The 23,833-nt window shown below is 39.3% G+C and overlaps 3 protein-coding genes across 7 annotated transcripts in view; 1 reads left to right on the top strand and 2 right to left on the bottom strand.

Annotated features, from left to right (window-relative positions):
• Nucleotides 1-2,275: 2,275 nt before the first annotated feature.
• ackr5 (atypical chemokine receptor 5) lies at nt 2,276-6,736 on the top strand. Its single transcript, XM_007541849.2, has 2 exons — nt 2,276-2,841; nt 5,207-6,736. Exon 2 carries the CDS (start codon nt 5,210-5,212, stop codon nt 6,287-6,289), a length of 1,080 nt encoding a protein of 359 aa, XP_007541911.1. The 5' UTR covers nt 2,276-2,841; nt 5,207-5,209; the 3' UTR covers nt 6,290-6,736.
• Nucleotides 6,737-9,876: 3,140 nt separating this feature from the next.
• On the bottom strand, nt 9,877-15,432 carry zbtb39 (zinc finger and BTB domain containing 39). Its single transcript, XM_007541851.2, has 5 exons — nt 15,242-15,432; nt 13,486-14,069; nt 12,459-12,933; nt 11,509-11,862; nt 9,877-10,786 (listed from the first exon to the last, which is right to left on the bottom strand). Exons 2-5 carry the CDS (start codon nt 14,034-14,036, stop codon nt 9,902-9,904), a joined length of 2,265 nt encoding a protein of 754 aa, XP_007541913.1. The 5' UTR covers nt 14,037-14,069; nt 15,242-15,432; the 3' UTR covers nt 9,877-9,901.
• Nucleotides 15,433-16,520: 1,088 nt separating this feature from the next.
• The window catches only part of agap2 (ArfGAP with GTPase domain, ankyrin repeat and PH domain 2), a 29,959-nt gene continuing 22,646 nt past the window's right edge, over nt 16,521-23,833 (bottom strand). For 3 of the 5 annotated variants that reach the window (XM_016665931.1, XM_007541853.2, XM_007541855.2), the window contains 9 exons: nt 22,634-22,814; nt 21,558-21,683; nt 21,350-21,472; nt 21,055-21,114; nt 20,694-20,845; nt 19,455-19,545; nt 18,990-19,212; nt 18,225-18,483; nt 16,521-17,577 (listed from right to left, as the gene is read on the bottom strand). In XM_016665931.1, the coding sequence (XP_016521417.1) occupies nt 17,356-17,577; nt 18,225-18,483; nt 18,990-19,212; nt 19,455-19,545; nt 20,694-20,845; nt 21,055-21,114; nt 21,350-21,472; nt 21,558-21,683; nt 22,634-22,814 (1,437 nt within the window). In that variant the 3' untranslated portion in view covers nt 16,521-17,355. The remainder of the gene's footprint in view (nt 17,578-18,224; nt 18,484-18,989; nt 19,213-19,454; nt 19,546-20,693; nt 20,846-21,054; nt 21,115-21,349; nt 21,473-21,557; nt 21,684-22,633; nt 22,815-23,833) is intronic. The other 2 variants (XM_007541856.2, XM_007541854.2) reach the window with 1 other exon arrangement.

Below are 23,833 nucleotides of genomic sequence, written 5' to 3' on the forward strand. Positions count from 1 at the left end.
TTTTTCTAGCAAATTTTTGACTACAAACTTAGATGTTTTTGGGGAAAATTTTTGAAACTGACCTCAAGTTTTGTGTTTTTTCAAGCAAATATTAATCTTATTGGCTCTAGTGGCCTTTATTTGATAGTTAATTGGTAATGAGAGAAGGGGGAAGACATGCAGCAAAGGTTGCCAAGGCCGGAATCGAACCTGCAACAGCTATGTCAAGGACTAAGGTCTCCATATGTGGGTTGTGCTTAAACCCTGTGCCACCACAGCACACCAACTACTAGCACATTTTTTACATTAATATGAACAAATTCTGACAAATTTTTGTCCTTTCAAATTTAGAAATGTAGTTGACTTTTTTCTAAAAAAAAAAAAAAAACATTGTCAGGCCCAAAAAGACTTAGCCACATTTCTTTCAAATGAAAACAGTAGAAAATAACTATATCAGTGCTGTTATTCTTCTAAAGTAGCCGGAAGCTACCATTTAATGCATTTCATTGCTCCTTTATCCGGATCTCCCTCCAGAAATAATTATTCTGTCATCGCTTTGGCGCCCTCTGTAGCCCGGCGGCCCCCGGACAGTTTCGTGGTTTTCTTCAGCGAGGTTTGCCGGAATATGTCAGCAGATCTGCTCTCCTTTGATGAAACGGGAAGGAAGCGGTCAGCAGAAACTGACAGGTTCCTACTTGTTGCACCAAAAGGCCGAGTGGAGATGCTCAATGGCCTCCGGGCAGGATGACCGCGGAGCAGACGCAGGGGAGCGCTCAGCGAGGTCAGTCAGCTGCTGATCTGCGGGATCCAGTGAGAACACCGGACCCAGGGAGTCTCTTCCCCGTTAACCAGGCTGGGACTCAGCCAACACAAATGTTTCTGCATTATCTCCATGAGATGCTGAGCTCAGCGGTCAAACCTCCGCTCAGTCAGGAGGAGCTGCTCCACCGATTTCAATCAGAGGAGAAACTACGGATGCCGGACAGTTTAAATCAGCCGGTTCGAGGTTAAAGACCCCTTCAGGCTGCTGAAGCGCTCTGCCTGTCACAACTTCCTGGCATTGTTCTCTCCTGTCAGGACTTTGTGCCCCTTTGCCGCAGATTCCTGCAAGGTCATGAAAAAAACACGCAGTTTTCTTTCTAAAATACCTTCATTCTGCCTGATTTTTCTGAATCTTTTCAAGGTGAAATTAAAATAAAAAAAATGTAAACAATTTGGTTGAAAATTAATCAAATTCCCATAAAATCAGAGCTGACTTAGTTACTCTGTTTGGTTTGCATTTGGTTTGAGACTTTAACGCATTCATTTATATTAACTAATCACATTTATTATTAAAGCAGTAACTGTTTTAAACTTAAAGTCCGACCCGGAACCTTTGTATTGTGTTTCTGGTACGCCTGTAAATCTAACGCACTAGCGACATCTGCAAACAACAGCAATAGCCAACGAAATCATTCCTCATTAAACTTGGCTTCAAAAAACAAGCTGATTGGACACTGGAAATGACTATTGTTGTGTTCAAGTTGTGCTTATGTTAGCATATGAATGAAGCTAAAATAGCATCTGAATGCTAGAAGCAGGATCACAGACGTCCCCAATGCTAAAGTTAACATTCACATTTCCAACAAAACTACGTTCCTGAAACGCTTCAAAGCTAAATTACTCCAGTTTGATGGTGAACAGATTAAACAGTTAGCTGCTTCAACTTAAAAAGCAGGAGTGTTATAAATCCTTATTTTTATGGTTTTCAATTAAAATGTGATTAATACTAGAGTCTGAAAATAACTTCATAAAAAATTTTAATCGAGCCCCACCACTAGTTTTTATCCTTGCCTTTATGATTTTTCTATTACTTTTACTGTATCCTGCAAAACTACACACACCACTAAAATGATTTCTGATTTTGTAAATTTACAACCACAAACTTTCACCTATTTTGGAGGATTATTTTTTTTTAAATGAGAGTGGTTTCAGTCCCCATCATGATGATGCCACTAAATAAAGTCCATTAAAATTACCTTCAGAAGTTACTTGATTGTGTGAATGCTGTAGACATATTTTTAAGATATTTTACCTTTTCTGCAAATTTTATTTGTCCATTGAAATAAAAGGAAAATCTTCAAAATTCTGCATAAACTGTGTTCTTTCATTTACAGATTATTTCACTTATAACATGGGAAAAATGTCCTGTTATAAGTGAAATAATCTGCCAATGAAAGAACACAAATACTTTTTAATTAATCGATATTAAGGAGTTATTGACTTAAAACCAGCTTCTATATCATGTTGAAAAGTTACTTGTAAGTTAGTTTTTGTCTCATTTTAAGTGTAATAAGACATTTCCACTAGAAATTAGACCAAAATTACTTTTGAAGAGTTTCATTAAAAGCACATTCATGTCTTAGAATGGCTTAGTCAAAGTCCAGAACCTGAGTGACTAGAAGATGTACATCAACATTTTTTTTTTCTCTTTTTATTCACTATTTTGTGTTGCTATATAACATGCAAACCCTTTAAAATACATGCTGGGTGAATTATTTAAAAGTGACAAATTTGGATAAATTCTGCTCTAAGGAGACAAAACAAAGGGGGAAAAAAGGCTAAACAGACGTTTTATCAGTTTTATTGAGTTTTCCTGGACTTCAGTCCCTCTTCTCATCGCTAACTGAGGATGTCCTGTCAGCTATCTGTGTGTGTGTTCATGGGAAGTGGGAGGGCAGAGACTCCCGTCTGCTTGATCCCTCAGATTGTCCGAAGCATCAGAGCTGGAAGGCGTCAACTCCAGGCAGGGAGGAAAAATAAAACCTGCAGAGGGAAAAAGAAATAACGAGTTTAATCCAGAAAAACTGCTTCCGCAGAAAGGTAGGATGAAGTTCTATGTTTGGAAATGTTTCAGTTGGATGAAAAGGTTTTATGTTTGTTAAGATGCTTAAAATCTTTTTATATGAGTTTGTTTTAAGTCAATAATTCTTTAATATTGATTAAAAAATAATACTTCCATCAGCAGATTATTTTATTTCTAATAAGACATTTTTCCCATTTTATAACTGAAATAATCTACCAGTGGAACCAGTGCGGTTTCATCAATATTAAGGAATTATTTACTTAAAACAAACTCATATTTCGTACTAAAAAGGTAATTGTAAGTTAGTTATAACATATTTCAAGTGTTCTAAGATATTTGCACTAAAAACTTGGTAAGATTTTGTGTTTTTTTTTTTACAGTGCAGGTTTGGTTGTCAGCTGTTCACTGCAACAAAAAAAAATCTTACCAAGTAGTTTTGTCTAATTTCTAGTGTAAATATTGTAGTTTTGTTTTATTTCAAGTGTACTGACTTACAAGTCACTTTTTAGTAAGCCTTAGCAGCATGTTTAGGTCAAAACTTCAAATTATTTCACTTATAACATGGAAAGGATGTTGTATTATTTATAAGTGAAATAATCTCCCAGTGGGACTTGAACTTTATTTTTCAACAATATTAAAATGAGCGACTGTTTCTTACAGAAAAGATATTTGCACGAGAAACTGAACCAAAAATACTTGGTAATATTTTTGTTTTTGCAGTGTAAAAGGTCACATCTGTTAGCCATTTCCAGGAAATGGATTTTATTTTGGATTTTACGTGATAAAACCAACAGAAAATGATAATATGAAAAGTGTGGCATGCTTTTGCAATCGATGTCTTGAACAAACTCTGAAGATCCGGTTTTTGCTGCAAGTTTTGTTGGGTGTGGATCTACCCAGTTTGCACATCTAGATATGTTTTCTATTTTTTGTTTTTTAATATCAAGCTCAATGTGAGAACATTTGTGATCAGCCTTTACTTTGACTAGGCCATTCTGCTATGACCTTCTTGTTCTACTTCTTGTTTTTCTCTATGTTTGTCTTACCTACTGAAGAAAAGAATCTCAAAAGCATGATGCTGCTACCACCATGCTTTATAGTGTGAATCTAGATTTTAGGGATAGATTTCATCCCTACTTAACGTTTTCAATGTCTTCCACATGTTTGCCTTTTACATGCCTGAGCTTTTTAAAACTTTCTTTAAACTACAAATTTGTTCCATGAAGACACATTTTTGGAGTTTGGGATTTCTGTTTAGATAAAGTCAGTTTTGGGTTTAACACTCTTTCCATGTTCAGCTGATGGATTGAACAGAATTTTTTAGATGCTTAAAGCTTCAGAAACATTAAATTACAGACAAATTTACAAGAAAAAAAAACTACAAAAAGTTGCATTTTAACTGTAAAACTTCTGTAAACTGAAAAAAGCTGAAAAATTGAGTTTGCAAGTTTCAGCTGCAGTACACTGCAATAAGTTAGCATTACTTTAAACTGTTCAGTTGTTGAAATGTACAAAATTAGTTGACAGTTTAGAAAAGCAGGAAAGAACTATTCTATTTGCTGAATGCCGCGGGAATGAGAGATTTAGTTATTTATGTTGTTACAAAAACACAAAATATTACCAAGCATCTTTGGTCTAATTTCTGGTGCAAATATCCTAGCACACAAAAAATTAGACAATGAAAGTATTTATTCAGCAAGATTTAAGAGCTTATTTTAAGTTAAGTAAAAACACAAAAGATTACCAAGTATTTCTGTTTAGTTTTTAGTGCAAATGTAATAGTTTAATTGTGATTAATTGGTTGTTAAAGTAATTGTCAACTAATTTAGTAATGAATTGTTAATTAGAGTATATATACTCAACAAAAAGCCATTAGCTGAAATGGTTAAAATTTACTAAAGTATTGTATGTTTATTTTCTTATTTAAAAATTAATTTAAATATTTATTTCATCTTTTAGATTAATTTAAATAGAATTAGTTCCATTGGCTGATTATTTCACTTATAAAATGGAAACCATGTCTTGTTATTAGTGAAATTATCTACCTATGGAACTAGAACTTTTTATCAATATTAAGGAATTATTGACCGAAAACAAGCCAATATCTTTCTTAAAAGTTGCTTGTGAGTTAGGTTTGTCTTTTTTAAAGCTGTTCAGAGGTATTGGCAGTAGAAACTGAACCAAAATACTTGGTGAGGTTTTGTGTTTTTACAGTGTGTGGTCATTAAACCTGCTGTAGTTTTCCTAACATTTTGCTCGGCTCGCCCTCCGCCCCTCCAGCGCTTGCGGTTGCATAACGTCTGAAACATTTAATCAGATTAACTCTGATTAAACCAAAACCGAGTCCAGATCTGAAGCATTTCTCCTCTGCCCTCCCTTCAGACCATGACCTTCGACCACAACCACTCGCTGGACTTCCTGAACGGCACGCCGTGGTTCATCTATGAGTGCACCATCGAGCTGGACGCCAACTACAGGCGCATCGCCCTCTTCCTCATCTACCTGTTCATCTTCATGGTGGGCCTGCTGGAGAACCTGCTGGTCGTCTGGGTCAACTGGCGGCGTCGCCACTCCGCCAGCGGCGTCCTCTTCTGCATCATCAACGTGAGCCTGTCGGACCTGATGGTGATCGTGATCCAGCCGTTCTTCATGATGGAGGTGACCCTGGACAAGGTTTGGCTGTGGGGCAGCTTCCTCTGCAAGGTCACCAACCTCATCTACGTGGTCAACTTCTACAGCAGCTCCTTCTTCCTGGCCTTGATGACCTTGGAGCGCTACCTGACGCTGACCAGACCGTCACTGCCCACCCTGCTCCCCGTCGTCGGCCGCCAGAGGTGGATCATCTGCGCGGGTCTGTGGCTGCTGTCGCTGTTTTTGGCCCTGTTGGAGAACGTCCATGTGGATATCCTGGAGTGGGACGAACCGGGTTGCTACATGCTGCCTGAACACAACTTCACTGAGTGGTTCGTCTCCGTCGCCTTTCTCTGTACGATCTTCCAGTTCCTCGGCCCGGCGGCCATCATCATCACATGCAACGTCTTGATCGCCCGGGCGGTCAGGACCGCCCCGGACGTGGAGGGCCGGCGGGACGTCTGGTTGGTCCACGTGTATTCGCTAGTGTTCGTCACCTGCTGGTTGCCCTACCACCTGGTCATGTTGCTGATGATCATTGACGATCTCGACCCCTTCGTGTTCAGCTGCAACGTGGTGGAGGTCCTCTACTTCTCCTTCATTGTGGTGCAGAGTCTCTCGCTCTTTCACTGCGTCGCCAATCCATTCCTCTACAACTTCCTGAGCAAGAGCTTTCGCCGCAACCTGATCAACACCGTTATAAGCTACATCCCCAAGGAGGAAATGGCGGAGCAGGTGGAAGTGGGGCCGAAGCCCAACGGGGGCAAAGAAGACCCAGGAAGGCAGAGGAAGATGAGCAACGCAAGCACCAGCCAGTCTGATGTCGGATCATAAGGAGAAGATCATCAGGAATCAGACATTTTGAGTTATTTCAGCAAAATCTGGACTTTGGCATAAAGCAGAGGCAACTAATGGACACAACTTCCTCTCATATCCCACTTCCTGCTTATTATCCTTGCATGAATGTCATCAGTTTAAGTAGAGCAGGGCAGGAAATATTTGTTTTTCCTGCAAAGCTGCTCAGCTCCCACAGGACCTTGAGCCAATGTCTGTAATCTTCCAACACAAGAGGAAGAATAGTGCCACACCAGGAATGTGTGTAAACAAATCATCTGCAGAGTCAGACACTTACAGGCCCTTATGAGATTATAAACTTTTAAAAAAATAAATAAATACTGTTTATTTGCAGATAAAATCATGGCATACATCACTATATGCTTATTTAACATTTCTGATGTGGTAATGATCTGTGTATATGGAATAAAAAACACTTTAAACATCGACTGTCTCTGTTTAAATTGGAAAATCTGCAATCAACATCAACAATGTACTAGAAAAACTACAGATGACATTTTAATGTCCATGCCTTAAGACTCTGAAATTTGAAACATAGATTTATAATAATTCACCTTTTGTAATGAAAAGGCTCTGTTAACCTTAATTTGAAAAGCCAGCAAAATTACTTCTTCAACATTTAGATGGTATTAAATGTGGTTTTGCAGTAAATAAACCTTTTATTTTGAAGTGAATTAATTAAATTTGAACAGATTACTTAATAATTTGCTCTTTTTTTAAAATAATACTTTGGATATAAAACTACATTTGAATCGGTGGTGACGCTTTTACTTTAGAAAGTATTTGAAAACTACACGAATCCCTTGTTGATTGCTTTCCAGGCTCGTTTTGAACGTTATCATTTAGCATCTTTACTTCTTACTTGGAACGTTAGCATTTTGCTATGTTTGCTAGTAAATGTTTTACTTACAAACATATTAGAACAAGATCGAACTTGTAATGAACTTGTAATGTTGTAACTAACATTAGCGGTAGTTACAATAACATTTTATCTAACGTTAGCTAACATGCTCCGTTAGCATGTTAGCTATCAGTAGCAAACTTCTACTTAGCTTTCAGAAATTCTATGAAGTTAGGTAATCAGCTTTTGCTAATATCCGCCTAACTTCAGTTATGATGCAATAAGGGTTTTTTTTAAATTACCTTTTTTAACCTTGAATTAGTTTCAAATGAGGCTACATGGATGCAGAGCAGGACCAAAGAATAGAGCGAAGGAAGAAGTTCAAACTGTCTCTTCCATCGATTATATCCCCTACTTCAGCAACATATTCCACATGTTGCTGTGGAATATTGTCTCTGCTGCCCTGATAAAATGTCCCACAGTCCAGTCAGTGTTTTTCACACTAGTTCCAAGACTGAAATCCTTCCACAGTATAACCATACATAATGACTCTCGAAGGCTCTTGGAAGATATAAGTTTAATTTAGTTTCCCTTTGGGATTAATAATTTTTATTTATTTGTTTATTTATTTAATTGAATAGGTAGCACTTTCCTTTACTCAAATTGCAACTCTTATTCTCCCAAAAACGCAAAAAAAGTTAGCATATAATAACAGTAGCATGTTAGGTAAACTGTATTAGCTTCTTCCACTTTGCTAACTGAAATGTATGTTTTATAGTTGGATAAAATATAGCACATGTGTGCTGAACATTAAATTTTGGATAACTTTAACTATCAAGGCTAAAACTAAAGTAACTTCTGTGTTATCAGTTAAAATGCTAACTGTAGTCTAACTCATTTTTTACCTAAATATCCACTTTGATAACAGCAGCTAATATGCTATCTTTATGTGAAATGCTAATTTCCCAACACTTGTATGCTAACAGTACTTCTTATCTAGCCAAGAAACAAACACTAGCGTATTACCAACAAGTTGTATTGCAATCAGGCTCATTTTAGGTATAAAAAGTATGAAACTACTCTTTAAAACTAACACTTTTCTTTGGTTAAAAAAATATTTAGTTATTTTCATCAGACACGAATGTTTACAGAAAAATAAAGAACATTTGAGGTGAACAATATGCGCCTGAGTGCGAAACTTTGGTCTTTATTCAATGTTATTGGAGAGATCAAAGATGCTGAGCAACATGTTAGGAAGCTTAGTGTTTATTTTCACAAGCCATTCAACTGATCTTTATAACATTAACTTCAATTTCTGGAATGTTTCAACAGTTTAGAAGATAAGAAAGCAGGAAATAAAAGGGGGAAGAGGAGTATCAGTTCACGGTTGGCACAATAGCAGGAAAGGACCAGGCTCTAAAGAGGTCAAAGGTCAGGTTAGACGGACTTTGAGCAGCATTTTTCCACAAGTTCATCAGCAGAAATTTGATGACGGATCAGTTTTATGGCACTCTAAACGGCGATAAATCATAGGAAACAATATTCCTAGAGGCATCAATTTTATTCATTTTGAAAACAAAGTGATATGGAAAAGTATAAAGGCATAAAAACAATAAATATCTATAAATATGAGTTAAGACAGGCGTTTCTCACAGAAATGTGTTGACGGTTACAGTGTGAACGGCTTCCTCGTTCTAAACAGATTCCTTTCTGCAAAGTCAGAAAAATATATAAGAAAAGCACTCTGACTTTTACTCTGAAGTTTAAAAAATTAAACTTTGGGACACTAACAAAAGATAAGAAAACCATTAGTTCTGGATGCTACAATGACAAGCTGTATTAATAATAATGTAAATATCACTCACTGACATTAAAAACCCAACCTTAAGAAAGATTAATTTGGATAAAGACAACAGCTTTCTGTGCTTCAACAGAGATAAAAAGTTCAGTTTGAACCTGAGTGGCCTTCTGTTAGGTCACATGTTCACCAACGTCTTACATAGAGTTAAAGGATTTATTCACACATAAAAACATGTTAAATTCTTCAACAGGCACATGAGAAATGAGATATTCCAGTTGGTTCTGTTGGCTTTTCAGCTCAACCAGATCCTAAAAGTGCAACTTGACTGTTTCTTCCACAAACAAACACAGAAGTACAAAACCACATCTAAACTACGACAATGGATCCTCCAGATAATGCAAAAAGTGTTTGATTATATAGCTTATGTTTCTGACAGTTGCCTAATTTTTCTTTGAAAGTCTTTTTATTTTGGGCAAAGAAATTTAAAATGTTATTTTTTAACAGCTGAACTAATTAATTGCTGAAAATTCTCAGTACGAGTCAAAATTCCCACCAGAGTTCCCAGGACAGATTTGGACTGTTTTAAATATATATTTTTTGGAGGGATGGGGGAAATACTACGAATTTATCAAATGTTTGCAAAATTATTGGATGAAAGATGAAACTGCAAAACACACAAAAAATGCAACAGAAAAATGCTGCAAACAGCAAAAACAACGGCAGGTTTAAAATGCTGCAAACTCGCTGCACAAAACAGAAATCGGGCCATTATAAATAAAAAACAGTAATAAAAAAATGGAGTACATTTTCACCAAAAACTCAGAAATCCACTTTTAAAATTTTTTTCTAGTAAATTTTTGACTTTTCAAACTCAGAAATCTCCATGTTTTTTTCCCAGATATTTTCTGACAGTAATCTGAAACCTTCTGTTCTTAATGTTGTCAGTGTTTCAGGCGTCGCCGGCGGGCAGCAGCGGCTCCTTGGAGTGGTCGTTGTACATGAAGGTCTGCTCGATGTTGAAGTCAGCCGGCAGGTGGTCCTTGTGTAGCTCCATGTGCGACGACACCAGCTTGAGGGTGGAGAAGTAGAGTCCGCAGACGGTGCAGCGGTACATGAGGGCGCCGGCGTGCGTCTTCAGGTGGCAGATCATGGTGGATCGGCCCCTGAAGAACCGCAGGCACACCTTGCACTGGTATGGCTTCTCCCCGGTGTGGATCCGCAGGTGGTAGGTGAACTCCCCCGAGTGGGCGAAGCGCTTGCCGCAGTAGCGACAGCGGTACCACTTCCCGCGGATGCCCGCAGCCACAGCGGTACTGTCCTGCCCCGCTGCGGATGGGAAGCCGAGCTTCTCTGGTACGCTGAAGCCGATCGCCATCCCCAAACCCAGATTGATCTTAGAGAGGCTGCTGATGTCGCGTGGAGAAGAGGAAGATGGAGGACAGTCCAGAGAGTGGTCGGCTGTCCGCTTGCCGAGGCAGCCACCGCCACCGCCGCCGTCGTTCAGGGACTCTGAGCTGTGCATTGCGAGGTGGAGCTGGAAGGCAGAGGAGGAGACAAACGTCTGTGGGCACAGGAAGCAGTGCATCTCCTCCGCTTTGTGTACTAGACGCTGCTTCTCCTTAGCAGCCGCCTCGTCGGCATGAGCTGCCATGTGTCTGTCCAGCGGGGGGCGCTCTACAAAGCAGCAGGCACAGTGAGGGCAGGTGAAGACAGGCAGGGAGAGGTGGGCGAGGGCATGCCATAGCAGGGAGCAGAGGGAGAGCTGAGGCAGGTGGCAGACCCCACAGGTCAGGGTCTGCAGACACACGTGGCTCAGCAGGTGGTCTCTGAGCGCCTGAGGAGGAACAAAGCACAAAAAAACCATACAGGCTTAAAGGTGACCCATTATGGTTCATTGAGCAGGTTAAGATGGCTCTATGAGCAACATAAAACATGATTAATACATTTTTTGCACAAATCAATCTTAGAGAAAGGTTTTAGTCAGAATGAACTGTTTAGTGCGTCTTGTCACTTTAAATCCAAATTCTTCTGGCCACACCCCCAACTCAATGTTTACACTCGCACATTAAAATAGCTACAAATTGAAAAACAGAAGTGGAGCCTCCTGCACAACCAACAAGAATGCAGAAAGTGGTTTCAGGACGCCAAGTCAACAACAAAACACTTGTCTTTTCCAGCAGCCATCGTATATCAGATGCAGCGGTTAAACCAGCTGACCAAATGTACTCCTGTTGCTAGGTAACACGTAAAAAATTTTATTTACATTTTTATTTAATTAGAAATTTTAATAAAAATTAATTTAAATATTTTTTTCAGAAATTAAATTTTAAAAAATCTTATTTTGATTGTGTTTTTTCCCCCTTATTCTTAAGAAAAAAATTCCTTTTAATAAATAGACTGCATGTATCCAGATGTTAAAAAAACAAACAAAAAAAGACAGAATATATGTCTATGAACATTTTTCTAAATTATTTACCACTTTATTTTATTATTTTCCACAAAAACTCCAACAAAATCCATTAAATTTTGTCTCACATGCCTATCTTTGACACTTACCTGGAAGTCCTTGCCCAGGGTTTTGGTGCACACCGCACACTTCAGCTCTGAGCCCTGTCCGCTGCTCATCAGCGCCCCCTGCGGGATGCTGTAGGTAGCCGCCGTCTGGTGATGGTGGCGCAGCAGTTTGCTCTGGCTGCAGAACTCCTGCCGACACATTTCGCAGGAGAAGAGCTGAACGCTGACGTGGGAGAGGGAATGGGCCACGGCGGCGGCCCGGTCCGGGAACGAGGCGCCGCACAGCCGGCAGAGGCCCAGCTCGGTCAGGTGAGACTCGGCGTGTCGCTTCACCGCGACCGGGTCCGCAGGGAGCAGCACGGAGCAGGCCTTACACGACAGCTGGTTTCTGCTCACCTGCAGGAGAAAAACCACAAAAACCCATCAAAAAACAAGCAGTGGCTTCTGCTCTGTTGACCTTTAACCCTCAAAGGAAACTTTAAATAGACTTAAGGTCCAATTAAAAGCCAATAAAGGGAATGGAAAAAAAAAAAAAAGAAGAAAATTAAGCCAAAAAAAACCTTCAAAATTGGAAAATAAATTCCGGAAATTTAAAAAATTTTTCTTTTATTTCCGACTTTCAAATATTGAAATTTTTCGACTTTTCAACTTGACAAAATTTCCAAAAGTCGAATTCAAACTTTCCAAAAGTATTTTTTAAATTGCTTTTAAACTTCATCGTTTTGTTTTTTTATTTTTCTTTGTAATTTTAAACTTTTCAAACTTAGAAATTTCTATCATTTCTAGACAACTTCTGAAATGAATATCATAATTAGACATTTTTCTAGCAAATCTTTAACTTTTCAAACTCAGAAATCTCCAAGAAGTTTCTAGAAAGTATCAGATTAATCTAAAAATTTACCTGTTTTTTTAATCTCCTTTTTAATCCGATTAATCGACAGAATAATCATAGTGAGATGCTAATCTGCTGCTAAGCAACAAACTGTGTTTACCAGGCCGCTCCTGCTCCCTTCGTCTCTTGCGCCGTTCTCCACACACACCAGATCCTCTTCCTCATCTTCCTCCTCCATGTAGGTCTCATCGTCACTCAGCTCGATTATTTCTCCAGTCAGCTGTCGCCACTCCTCTTCCTCCATCTCACCTTTACTCTCCCTCGCTTCGACCTCCTCAAACATCAGCACACAGTCTCCCTGTTTGCTCGTCACTGTCGCCCCCTGCAGGCGGGCTGGGGGCTCCCCAGAGGAGGAGGTCGGCGCTTCGGGTCCGAGCTGAGCAGAGGAGTCCGGGAGGGAGCAGAGGTCAGAGGGCGCAGGGTTGCATCGCGTCACGCAGTCGTCGCAGCTCTGCTCGGTTTTCAGCTGCAGTGCCGGGCGGCTCGGCATCTGTCCATAACCGATGTGGGACTGGAAGTCTTCGGCCTTCAGGTCCAGAGTCAGACCGGCTTCCTGGGTTTCTAACCTGCCGGTTCTTGGTTGGAAGAGAGCAGAGAGGGGCAGTAACTAGCTACATTTACTTGAGTAACTTTTTTGGGGGAAAAAATATACTTTCATGAGTATTTTTACTACACTGTACTTTTTTACATTTGCTTGAGTAATTTATTTATGAAGTATTTATCCTCTTACACGAGTCAAATGTCTGGATTTTCTTCCCACTGAATGAAAACCAAACATGTTTTAACCAAACATTCCCCAGACCCAGAAACACACCTGCAGTTTCTGTTAAAGTTTCATCAGTTTTATTTTGAAAGAAACTGATTTAGAAAAAAAATATTTTACCTGATTTTATTTTTTGTTACTTACATGAATTATTGTCATTTCATTGTAAAAATACCAGAATCTCCACTTAACTTTATATTTTGATCAGTCTGATGATGTAATTTTTAAATATTACATTATTGACCATTTGATCAGTTACTCTGTACTTCTGAAGACTTTTTATCACATATTTTTTACTCGAGTAATTTATTGGATGGATATTTTTTACTTTTACTCGAATACAATTTTTGTGTACTCTACCTACCTCTGGAAAAGAGGTGAAGGAGCTGCAGCGGGTGTCGGCGCAGCAGACTGACCGACCGATGAGGAGAGGGAAGAGCAGGATGCTGCGGAGGAGCACAACGAGGGATCAGAGGTCACGCCGCCACTGACCAACCCCGAGTCCAGCGGCAGCTCTCTGTCTCGACCCGCTTTAGCAGAAACCTGCAAGTCCGGAAAGGTGGCATGGCACGCCCGCACCAGCTCTCCGACACCGAGCCTCTCCGCCAGCTCGTACAGCACGCCAACGTCGATGAGGTCGATCAGGATCTCCCCTGTGTAGACAAACGTCAGAACCTTCTCGAAGTTGGCTGGCGAGACAAACTCCAGCGAAAACGCTGGCGATGTCGTGGTCGGCGCCCGGCTGAACAGGTTGTGAAAGTACGTGCCGGCGCAGGCCAGAACTGCGCGGTGCGCCGCAAATGTTCGGCTGCCAACCTGCAGGAACACATCGCAGTACTGACGTATCAGCCGGCAGCGGTTGAGCTCCGCCAGCAGGGTGGCGGCGTGGCTGGGACCCTTCAGCTGGATCCTCATCCCTGCTGCTGCCGCTGAACTTCTACTGACCTCCTGGAGAGAAAAACACACAGAGGTTAGCTCATCACTGCAGCAATTCTTTTATTATTTATTATGCAGGGTTAAAACAATTAATCAATTAATTGTGATTAATCAATTATGAACATAATCATCAACTAGTTTAGTAAATGATTAATGTTACTGAAAGAACACACTCAATGCAGTAATTAAGCCAGAAATGTATAAAAACATTTTATATTCAAGATAAAAAACAGCATGTTTGTAAATCTATTCTATGCAGAACTCCTCAAATATCATTTTAGCTTCAACTGGTTCAAATTCTGTAGAAAAATAAATCTTACTAAGCACATTTTGCTATTCACTTATTAAGTATTAATTACTGGTAATTTTGTATAGGTAAGGCTTGTAGCTTGTAGGCTACAAGCCTGTAGGCTTGTAGCTAGGGTTACCACCCATTAATCCAAAGAATATACTTTATTGATGTTACATTGGGCAGAAAGTGCTGAAATGTTCACGTTAAATGTATTTTTTAATTTTTTTGCTGCAGATGCATCCTTTGCTATAAAGATTCAAGCGTTACCTAAAAGAATGCCGTCATTGCATATTAGGCAATGAAACGTTTATTTTAGAGGATGTTTTAAAAAGACGCGGGTAGACAGTCCGTCTCTAGGCAACCGCGACAACAGCGTCGGTCCGGAGCGTTCTGGGGGTCGTTTAGCTCCCGCAACGAGAATTTAACTGACCTTAATATTTCCTGTGTTTTATTTTGGTTAGTATTGTTACACTTAGTGATGATATGTGTGTGATAGGCGTGTCTATGGGACATGTATAGAAACAGGGAACAAATCGCGTCCCGTATCGGTTCAATATGGGACGCAACATTTAACAGCCAAATACGGGACGATTCCGTATTTTACGGGACGGGTGGCAACCCTAGCTACAAGCCTTACCTATACAAAATTACCAGTAATTAATACTTAAATTAAATCTATACAATATATGAGCTTCAGTTTTAAAGATAAACTGATATAAATAAACTTTTATTGAACCCGATCTGCAGCTTTGAATAAAACTAACGGAGCTCAAACACATCCAGACCATCTCCGCTCACAAACACCTCAAACCCGCCACTTACGCTCGGTTTACGTCAATAAAACATCATTATTATTGTTCTTGTCATTACTATTATTATCATAAAGACTTACCCATTGGAAACATCGTCTAAGCTGAAAAAACGCTCCTGTTTTCCTTTGTTTTCAAACAGACTCAGGTGGCTCTCCACGTTAATTATAGTACCGTTTGACGAGCAGTCGCATGTTTATGACGTATGACGTTAAGACTAGTCCGGAGACGTCGCCCTCTAGCGTCTGGAGGTGGTGCTGCAGACAAAAAAGAAAGAAAGAAAGAAAGAAAGAAAGAAAGAAAGAAAGAAAGAAAGAAAGAAAGAAAGAAAGAAAGCTAGGAATATTTGTTAATATCTTTCGTTTTATAATTAAAACAAGGTAAAGTACAATTAAATCACTTTCTTTTTCACAAATAAATACAAAATGAACTCAGACGTCATCGTGTGAAAATATGTTAAAAATGAACCATAGAAAAGGGAAGTACCTCACCATGCAGGGGGAACAACAACAAAAAGCCATAGAGTCTGATATGAATCAAGTATACATTTCAAAATAGAAGCACAAGTTATAGACAGTATGATTTTGGACTAATGTGTGCAAAAACCATTTTCAAGTGGGTGTACAGCATAAAAACTTTCCCGTTTTAGCCTTTGTAAAGCAACTGTTGTGTGCGCTGGTGTGAGGATGTTTCAGGGAAAAATGGCTCTGCAGACACAACTTCAGTGAAACAGAGAAGGAATTTATTTCAATTAACAGCCTGTTTCACGACAAACGAACCATGAGGAACCTCAGTATTGAATACCTGTTTATCTTTAAGCACAAACTCTTTTATAGACCTCTGGACAGCACACATACCAAATTTGACATTCCCCAACATATAGCTCTAAATTTCAAAACTGATTTACACACTTTCCTTTTCTGGTTTTATTTAGTTTGTGACCTCGACTATGGCTGGGCGATAAATTGATTTTATTGATTAATAAATTTTTTGTTTTACTTTTGAAGATTTCATTTTTGTAAACTTTTTTTGAACCATTTATTACCAGTTATATTCTCATAATTAAACAATTTAAAAGAAAATCTCTGTAGCCTGGCTCTAACACTCACAGAAGGGATGATAAAAGCCAGTTTATAGATATTAATTTGTAATTTATTTTTTAGAAAAGAAAGAGAGCCTCAACAATCAAGTTCCATACTTGTCCTTGTTTGATTTCCAACCTCAAGAATAATTACATTTTTGTCAATAAACTCCTTAAAACCGCCTCCATGAAAAACAAAAACGACCAACATACGAGGAATTCACTTCAGAAGGGCAAAATTACAAACTGTGAAGGGAAAGACAAACAAAACAATCCCGTTATTGCTAATAAAAAATGTTTTTATTTTCATTTAAGTCATGAAGAATTCACATGATTCACAAAGTGTCCCAAACTGCTTCGTACTTGACTTTTTAAAACCATGAGATCAATACACAACAGTAATATAAATGTGAGTAGCATCTTCATGTAGTCGTGTCTGCGATCCAGAATAAAATGTTTCAACAAATGGTTACATACTGCATGTTCACATCTGCTCACTGCGCTTCGTGGAATGTACGGCAATAAGAAATTATAAAAGACAATGAAAAACAAACCCAACATATTTTCAACAAACTTTTTTTTTTTTTTTACAAAGCTGAGTCCCTTTGGGTGCATTTTCGCTGAACATTGCAGTTGTTGTATAGATTTTGCATCTCTGGTTGGAACAAAGATTTCGTTTTTCTAGCTGTATTTTCTCTGCCGATTCGTTTTCAGGTTTTGTTCTTAAAGCCAAAGAAAAACAAAAATTTGGTCCAGTCACAAGAAAAATCCTCGGATGATGAGCGCGCTGTCGGCTGACACAGTTCACACTTAAAGCTGTTGCTCTTCATCGTCACAGCTGTATTATTGCACTTCATCGGGAGGAAGTGGGACTGAAGCGGACAGACTGGCTGCGCTAAGAATGACAGAAGACGGCTACGGCTCTACAGGACGGCATTTCAGCAATACGTTAGTGATCGACTCACCGGATGAATATTGCTTTCATGTTGTTTGATATGTTGTTCAGTCTTCAGTAACTGTTTATTTTTTTTCTGTCTTTTTACCCATTACGTTGTTTTGTCCCGTCATGTTTTAACAGATGTCTGAAGTTCTGGGCGTCCGTCCGGTACGTCCGGGCTACGACACCCACTTCCTGGAGCTGGTCCGGCCCAGGCTGGCAGTGCTGGAGCGGCGGGAGAGGACCGGCGTGGCGGCGGTGGCGGCAGAGGCGGTGGGGGACGTTTCATTGGAGCACCCATGTTGGAGCAAAATATCCATGCAGCCTTTGCTCCCGGTTTTTCTGGCGATTATCATGGGCGTCTGACCTTGGCTGTCCTTCGCTTTCACATCGATCCCATACTGTGAGAGAATAAATACGAGAGGAAACACTTAAAATTCCTTAAAGGGGCAGTGTTATGTGTTTCCCAGGCATAAAGAGCCATTTTATAGCACCATGTTGCCTTCAGTTATTACAAAAATGGTGTAGATATGAAATTTAACTACATAATTTAACAACTTGAAATTGGGCCTCTGTCTCTTTAAGAAACTCCTGCTCTTTCTGAAACTCCGCCTACTTTCCACTGGCTGAATGGTTGCCATGGAGACTAAAGGCTTTCTCAAACATGCATTAAAGAATCAAGGCAACATTAGGTATGTCTTTAATGAGGGAATAACATTATAGCATGATATAAAGCTCAAAAACAGTCAACTTTGGATAATATTGCTCCTTTAAAATTTTTATATTTAACATAGAATAAGAAATCGATGAAAATCCATTGGATTTAAATCAGTTTTTCTCTTCATTTTCTGTTTCCATTTTATTTTCTTCTCAGTGAAACTTGATTAGTCATAAAAAAACAGCAGCGTTACAGTTCATTTCTGTTGTTTTAAATCTTGAAGAGACGTGGCTTGGCCTCTTTTCTTTGTTCTTCTAAAAATAAATGTTACCAGACATCTAAGGTTTCTTTCAGGGTAGCGGTGGATAGTACAAACAGAAATACACCCACCCAGACGAGCAGCTGGGTCATGACCACGTCTCCCAGCTGGCAGGCGGCGTGCAGAGCCGTACGCGACGGCGTGGCGGCCAGCTGTGCGTTGATTTGCTCCTTGGTGCTGTGGGCCAGAAGCAGCAGCAGCCGGGGCAGATCCCGATCGGTCACTGCGGACAGGAGCGACGCCGGCACGCTGTCCTCCGAGGCCGACCGTAGAGGAGCAACAAAGGCGCGCTGCTCATACTTTGCCCGGATCCAGGACTCTCTTTCCTCCCTGGTGACATGGAAACATAACAGGACTGCATGAAAACATTGAACAACGTAGAGAAAACCTCCATGTTCTGGTGAGGAACACACTTTTTATTATGGGATAATAGTTTGTTATTCAAGATAATTTATACAAGACTCAAATTTTTTAGCTTTTCAGCAACTAATGCTCAGTTTTAAAGAGTTTTTGTACTTCCATTTGGGTTTCTACTGTTTCTAAAAACAGCCTATGCGTTATAAAAAACAAACATCCAGACGTTTTTTTGGCAGTCTCAAAACTGTTCCAAAAACATCACAAATGTCAAGTCACATTCGATCAGCAATGTGTTACCTAGCAACCCCAGCCGAGTTCTGCTGTTAACTAGCAACCTCAGTTGAGCTCCAGCAAGTTTAGTCAGCTGGTTTTACTGCTGTATGCGCTGCACAATGGCTGCTTTCATTTACCCAGTTTGGTATTAAAACGTTTATTTACCAAACTGAAACTCTAAACCTCGTTGGTTTGGTTCAACCCACCGTGTTGCGTTCGGCGTGGGTTTGGTGCGGCCCTGAGTGCAGCTCTCCCACACGCTGTTGGCCATGTGGTTTCCGATGGCAGCCAGAACCTGCGTGAGTTCCCCCGGCCAGTCGTCCAGGTCCAACGAGCGAACACGAGACAGGTGGGTCCCCAGGTTCCGGTGGATCCCCGAACACTCGATGCAGATCAGGGCGCCCAGGTTCAGACTGGCCCAGGTGGGATCTGCAGGGACAAGAGGAGGTGAGTCTGGTTGCAGCACTGAAGCAAAAACATAACACTGCAAAACCACAAAATATTACCAAGTATTTTTGGTCTAGTTTACTTACAAGTAACTTTTCCTGTCCTATAGCTTGCTGAAAAGTTACTTGTAAGTTAGTTTTGTATTATCTGAAAAGCACTGAGATCTTTGTTCTAGAAATACTTGGTAATATTTAGTGTTTTTGCAGAGTAAAAAGTGAACTTACTCGATGCTTCGCAGTCCACACACAGGTTGTTTCCTTTGGTGTTTCGGATGGCCTGCAGCGCCACGGCCTCGCTTTGACTGCTCCTCCGTGCCTGGAAACAGAAAGTATCAATCATTTCAGTCTCACAAGACACAAAACTGGGCAACATTTGACCTCAGAAAAGCTGATTTTCTTGTTTTGCTGCAAAAATATATTAATCTGGAGCAAATTTATTTAAATTACAGATGCAGAGATACAAGTTCAGCCACACAGGAAGACAACTGGACACCCATCAGGGTCCAACACGAAGACTAAAGGTTTAGGCTCCATCAAGACCAGCAAGACTTCGCTGGATGATAAATTAACCCAGAAATTATTGCAATAAATATTGTTATATATATTATATATAATAAATATATTGTTGTTTTGACACTATTTTCAAGCAATGTAATGATAATGGCATAATAATGGAAGCACACTCTCTCAAAGATGAATAAACTTTAAATTCTAATGAACATTTAATATTGCAACTGGAAGACATCTTAAATATTCAAAATAAATAAATTAAAACATCCAAACTCTGGTCAGGAGCTTCTGTTTAGTTCTGTCTACATCTGGGAACCTTTCCAAACCAAAGAGCCGTTTTTTGCTCCAGTTCTCACTCAATAACATTCTCAAAAACAACTTTAAGATGTTTAAGAAATATTTACTCTAGAAAATTTGTGGTTGTTTGTAAAGAACCACCATTTCATTTCTGTTTTTAGGTTTTGAAACAAAGAAAAAATATATATATTTACAAAAAGATGCCTGATGCATTCATTTTCTGTAATGGGGGAAAAAACCACTGAGCTCCTTTCAGAATGAGCTGCTTTAGGGCCTCTGTCACTTTAAATCCAAATAAGCTGCTGCTGGCTACTCCAGATGGTTGCTAGGTTACAGGGCTGGACTGGGCCTTGGTTGCTAGGTAACGGCACAGAGTCTGTGGAATGTGCTGAAAAGTCACTTAAAAGTTAGTTTTATCTTGTTATTTAAGTGTACTAAGATATTTTCACAATAAAATAGACTAAAATTACTTGGTAAGGTTTTGTCCTTTTGCAGTGTACCATTATATTACTTGAAAATGGTCTCAAAACAACAATACTATTGTTTAGCACAATAACTTCTGGGACAATTTAAAGTCAATCTTATGATTTATGCCTCTGCTTTTCTGTTCTATAGAAAGTACACATGTTCCAGTGTTTTGGGGAATTTTTTTTTTACCTTATTCCTGCCACTCTCACAGGACTGCAGGCTTGCCAGGATCTGGCTCTCTATTGCTGTCACCCAGGAATCCCTCTCCTCCAGGCTCTGCGCCTCAAAGTGCCACATTTGGCCGGTAGAGGAAACTATAATAAAGTCTGCATTCTCTTCCTCTGCAAGTACAAGAAAACAAATACAACTTTTAGTCACATCTGCACAAATTGGATATGGTTACACTGGGATAATCTGTGGAGATTTATCAAAAACAAACACAAAATGGCTTAAAGTCTGAGAGGTGAAGAACGAAAGATGTCGGGGTTATTTGGATGAACGCATGCTTGGGATGGTTGGAATGGAAAGACTCTGCACCCTCATGTGTTACCTGTCTTATTAATGTTTCTCAAGCTACCAAAGCTCTTTAATTTCCACATTTTGCGTTTGGCTGCAGAGCGAGAGAAACGCACAGAGGAAAGGAAAAAAAAAGAGAAACAGAGAGACGGGAAATAAGCTGTTAAGAAATCTTAGAGATATTTGATATTTGATCATCCATTTTTAGACTGGAACGACAGACAGTTAGGAATAAGTTGTTTGTACTGAAACAAAGTAATCGTTCAGAGTGCAGTAAAGCGGAAAATTTCCCAAATGTTCAGATAATTTCCCAGGAAAAGCGACATTACCCTCTGCTTGGCCAACAGCTGCATCCCCTTTCTGATTCATGCTCTTCTTCCTCCTGTTCTTCTTCCTGTCACTCATGGGAGACGCTTGGCCCGGATCTTTTCCGGCCGTCCCTTCAAGGCCGTCTGACATTAAAAAGGAGAAAAGAAAATAATCAGTTGCTGTGGCGGTGGCAGACATTCAAAGTTGAATCTGGTGTGCTGCACTTGCCAACACTTTGTGCTTTAGCGGACAACGATGAAGGGCAGCGCTGCAGTCCTCTCTCGCCCCCTTGTGGAGACAAAGCGCCGGGCCGGTCGTCAGCGACGGACAGAGTGGACGGACACAACTGAGGAACTGAGAGAAGGTGAAGATTTTCTGTTAATCATGTAGTAAGAACAACACATTTCAACTCGACAATACTCTGCAAAAACACCAAATCATACCAAGTATTTTTAGTCTAGTTTCTAGTGCAAACATCTTAGAACAAAAACTTACAAGTAACATTTTAGCTTGTTTTCAGTCAATAATTCCTTAATATTGATTTAAAAGAGTACTATTTCCACTTACAGATTATTTCACTTATAATGTGGAAAAATTGTCATGTTATAAGTGAAACAATCTGCCAGTGGAAATAATAGTTTGTCTTAAATTTTTGTTTTTCTTTTTCATAAACAGCGGCCCTCTGTACGTTCTGTGTTTAGCTTCATTTTGCCTCATCAGAAACATCAATAGAGGCACTGTATTGTACTGTTTTTCATTCATTTATGAATGTCAGTTTCAAACAAAATATTTGGTTAGCAAGTTAAATATTTAGCCTGCTGCAAACTGAATACTTAGCTTTAACTGTGACATTCATAAATGAATGAAAAACATGGCAAAAATATGACTTTAAAGAATGAATCTGCCTTTTTTCTCTTATGAGAGACTAAATAACCCAAATTATTGCTGCTAAGCTTTGACTGTGTGACTTTACAAACAGCACCCATCCTTCTCTCAGTCACTGTTAGCGTAATGATTGCCATTAATTTAGATTTTTGTTGTTAGTTTGTTTTTTTCCCATAGAAAAAAGGTTTGCTAGACTATTTTTCTTTTCTTTGTTTAGAAAGTTTTCTAAAATGTAGTTTATTTCTTTCGAAAGAAATATTTAAGAAAAAAGAAAACAGGGAGCAATAAGTTACGCAATATTTAAAACTAAACTGGATATTCAGTTACAAAATTCTGCCTTAATATCAATAAATACTAATAAAAAGTATTATAATTATGTGTTTAATGCCCAGCTGAGTTGGCGAACTGACTCAGCGTACCTGTGCTGGTGCCATCAGCTGCGGCCGGCTCCTTGCTGATCCCGTTGACTCCAGGTAAAGCCGCCGGGGGAACAGCTGAGGGTCCGGCAGGTGCGACGGCTCTCGGCGGGCGTTTCCCGGGAACTTTAACCGTCACACGGAGCAGGTCGATCTCCTTCCCGTGGGTGTTCTGTGTGTAGTCCTGTGATGGACGAGATGTTAAATGTTTTTACCTCGTTTAGCAACAAGGTTCTGTGAAACGGTGCCAAGGTAAATCTCTAGAGGAGGGGTGTCCAAACTTTCTGTCACACAGGCCAAAGTAGTCGTGTCAGATGCTAAAATTAAGCCAATAAAGAAATGGATGATATTCATTGCAGATCAAAAACTTAAAGTTAAAAAAAACCCAGATCGTGATGTAAGGTCGCACAGGGCGGCCATCTTGTCTGACAAGTGAGTTTTACAGCTTCTTTTATTTGGACTTTGCATTCAGGTAAACTCTATGACAGAACATACAATTTTTTTAATCAAAATAATACAAAAATATAGTCTTAATATCGCCAGGATAGAGTCATATTATTAAGAGGATTTTACACCAACGTGTAAAATAGCAAAAAATAAATTTCTCATTAAGGATACAACTTTTTTCTTCTAATTTTCTTCTGGTATAATAGTGCCTTTATTCTGCTAATTTTATGACTATATTCTTGTAATTACGTCATTGTACAACTCACAGATAGGATGACTGAAATAAAAGCCACTTTTAAAAAATATTTTCTGTCATTTGTAATTTATTTTTTCTCTTTTTATAAAAATTTGGTATGAAAAAAATCAGAGATTTTATTATTACGCCGTATGGCCCAGCCCTATCCCATGTGTGTACAATATTATTTTTTTAAACAATATGCCAAATATTTGTTTTTATAATGACCCAGCTACATGATTACAAGATCTCAGAAAAATAATAACTCTAGAAACACAGATATTTTTTCAAACTCTTAATTTCTTTCCCCTTCCAGTTCTGCCTCAACATGCTGAGAGTTATATTTAAAATTCAAACATAACCTACAGGGACTCTAGGTGTCAAATTATAGAATATGATATTCTTTATATAAAATAGAAAATATAAAAAAAACAAAACAATTTGAAGCCTTTTTTGCAGAATCCTTTCCATGAAATCAATAAGAGTTAAAATCTGGAGCTGCAGAAAACGAGAATGTGTCC

The sequence above is a fragment of the Poecilia formosa genome, unplaced genomic scaffold, assembly GCF_000485575.1.
Source record: "Poecilia formosa unplaced genomic scaffold, Poecilia_formosa-5.1.2 Scaffold637, whole genome shotgun sequence".
Taxonomy (NCBI): domain Eukaryota; kingdom Metazoa; phylum Chordata; class Actinopteri; order Cyprinodontiformes; family Poeciliidae; genus Poecilia; species Poecilia formosa.

What these genes read in the sequence shown, in the direction of transcription:
- ackr5 (XM_007541849.2), top strand. Translation starts at nt 5,210, where the DNA reads ATGACCTTCGACCACAACCACTCGCTGGACTTCCTGAACGGCACGCCG.
- zbtb39 (XM_007541851.2), bottom strand. Translation starts at nt 14,036, where the DNA reads ATGAGGATCCAGCTGAAGGGTCCCAGCCACGCCGCCACCCTGCTGGCG. An exon ending in CCTTCACCTCTTTTCCAGAG is followed by an intron (nt 12,934 to 13,485) that starts GTAGGTAGAGTA and finishes CTTCCAACCAAG; the next exon opens with AACCGGCAGGTTAGAAACCC. An exon ending in CCCTGGGCAAGGACTTCCAG is followed by an intron (nt 10,787 to 11,508) that starts GTAAGTGTCAAA and finishes GTTCCTCCTCAG; the next exon opens with GCGCTCAGAGACCACCTGCT.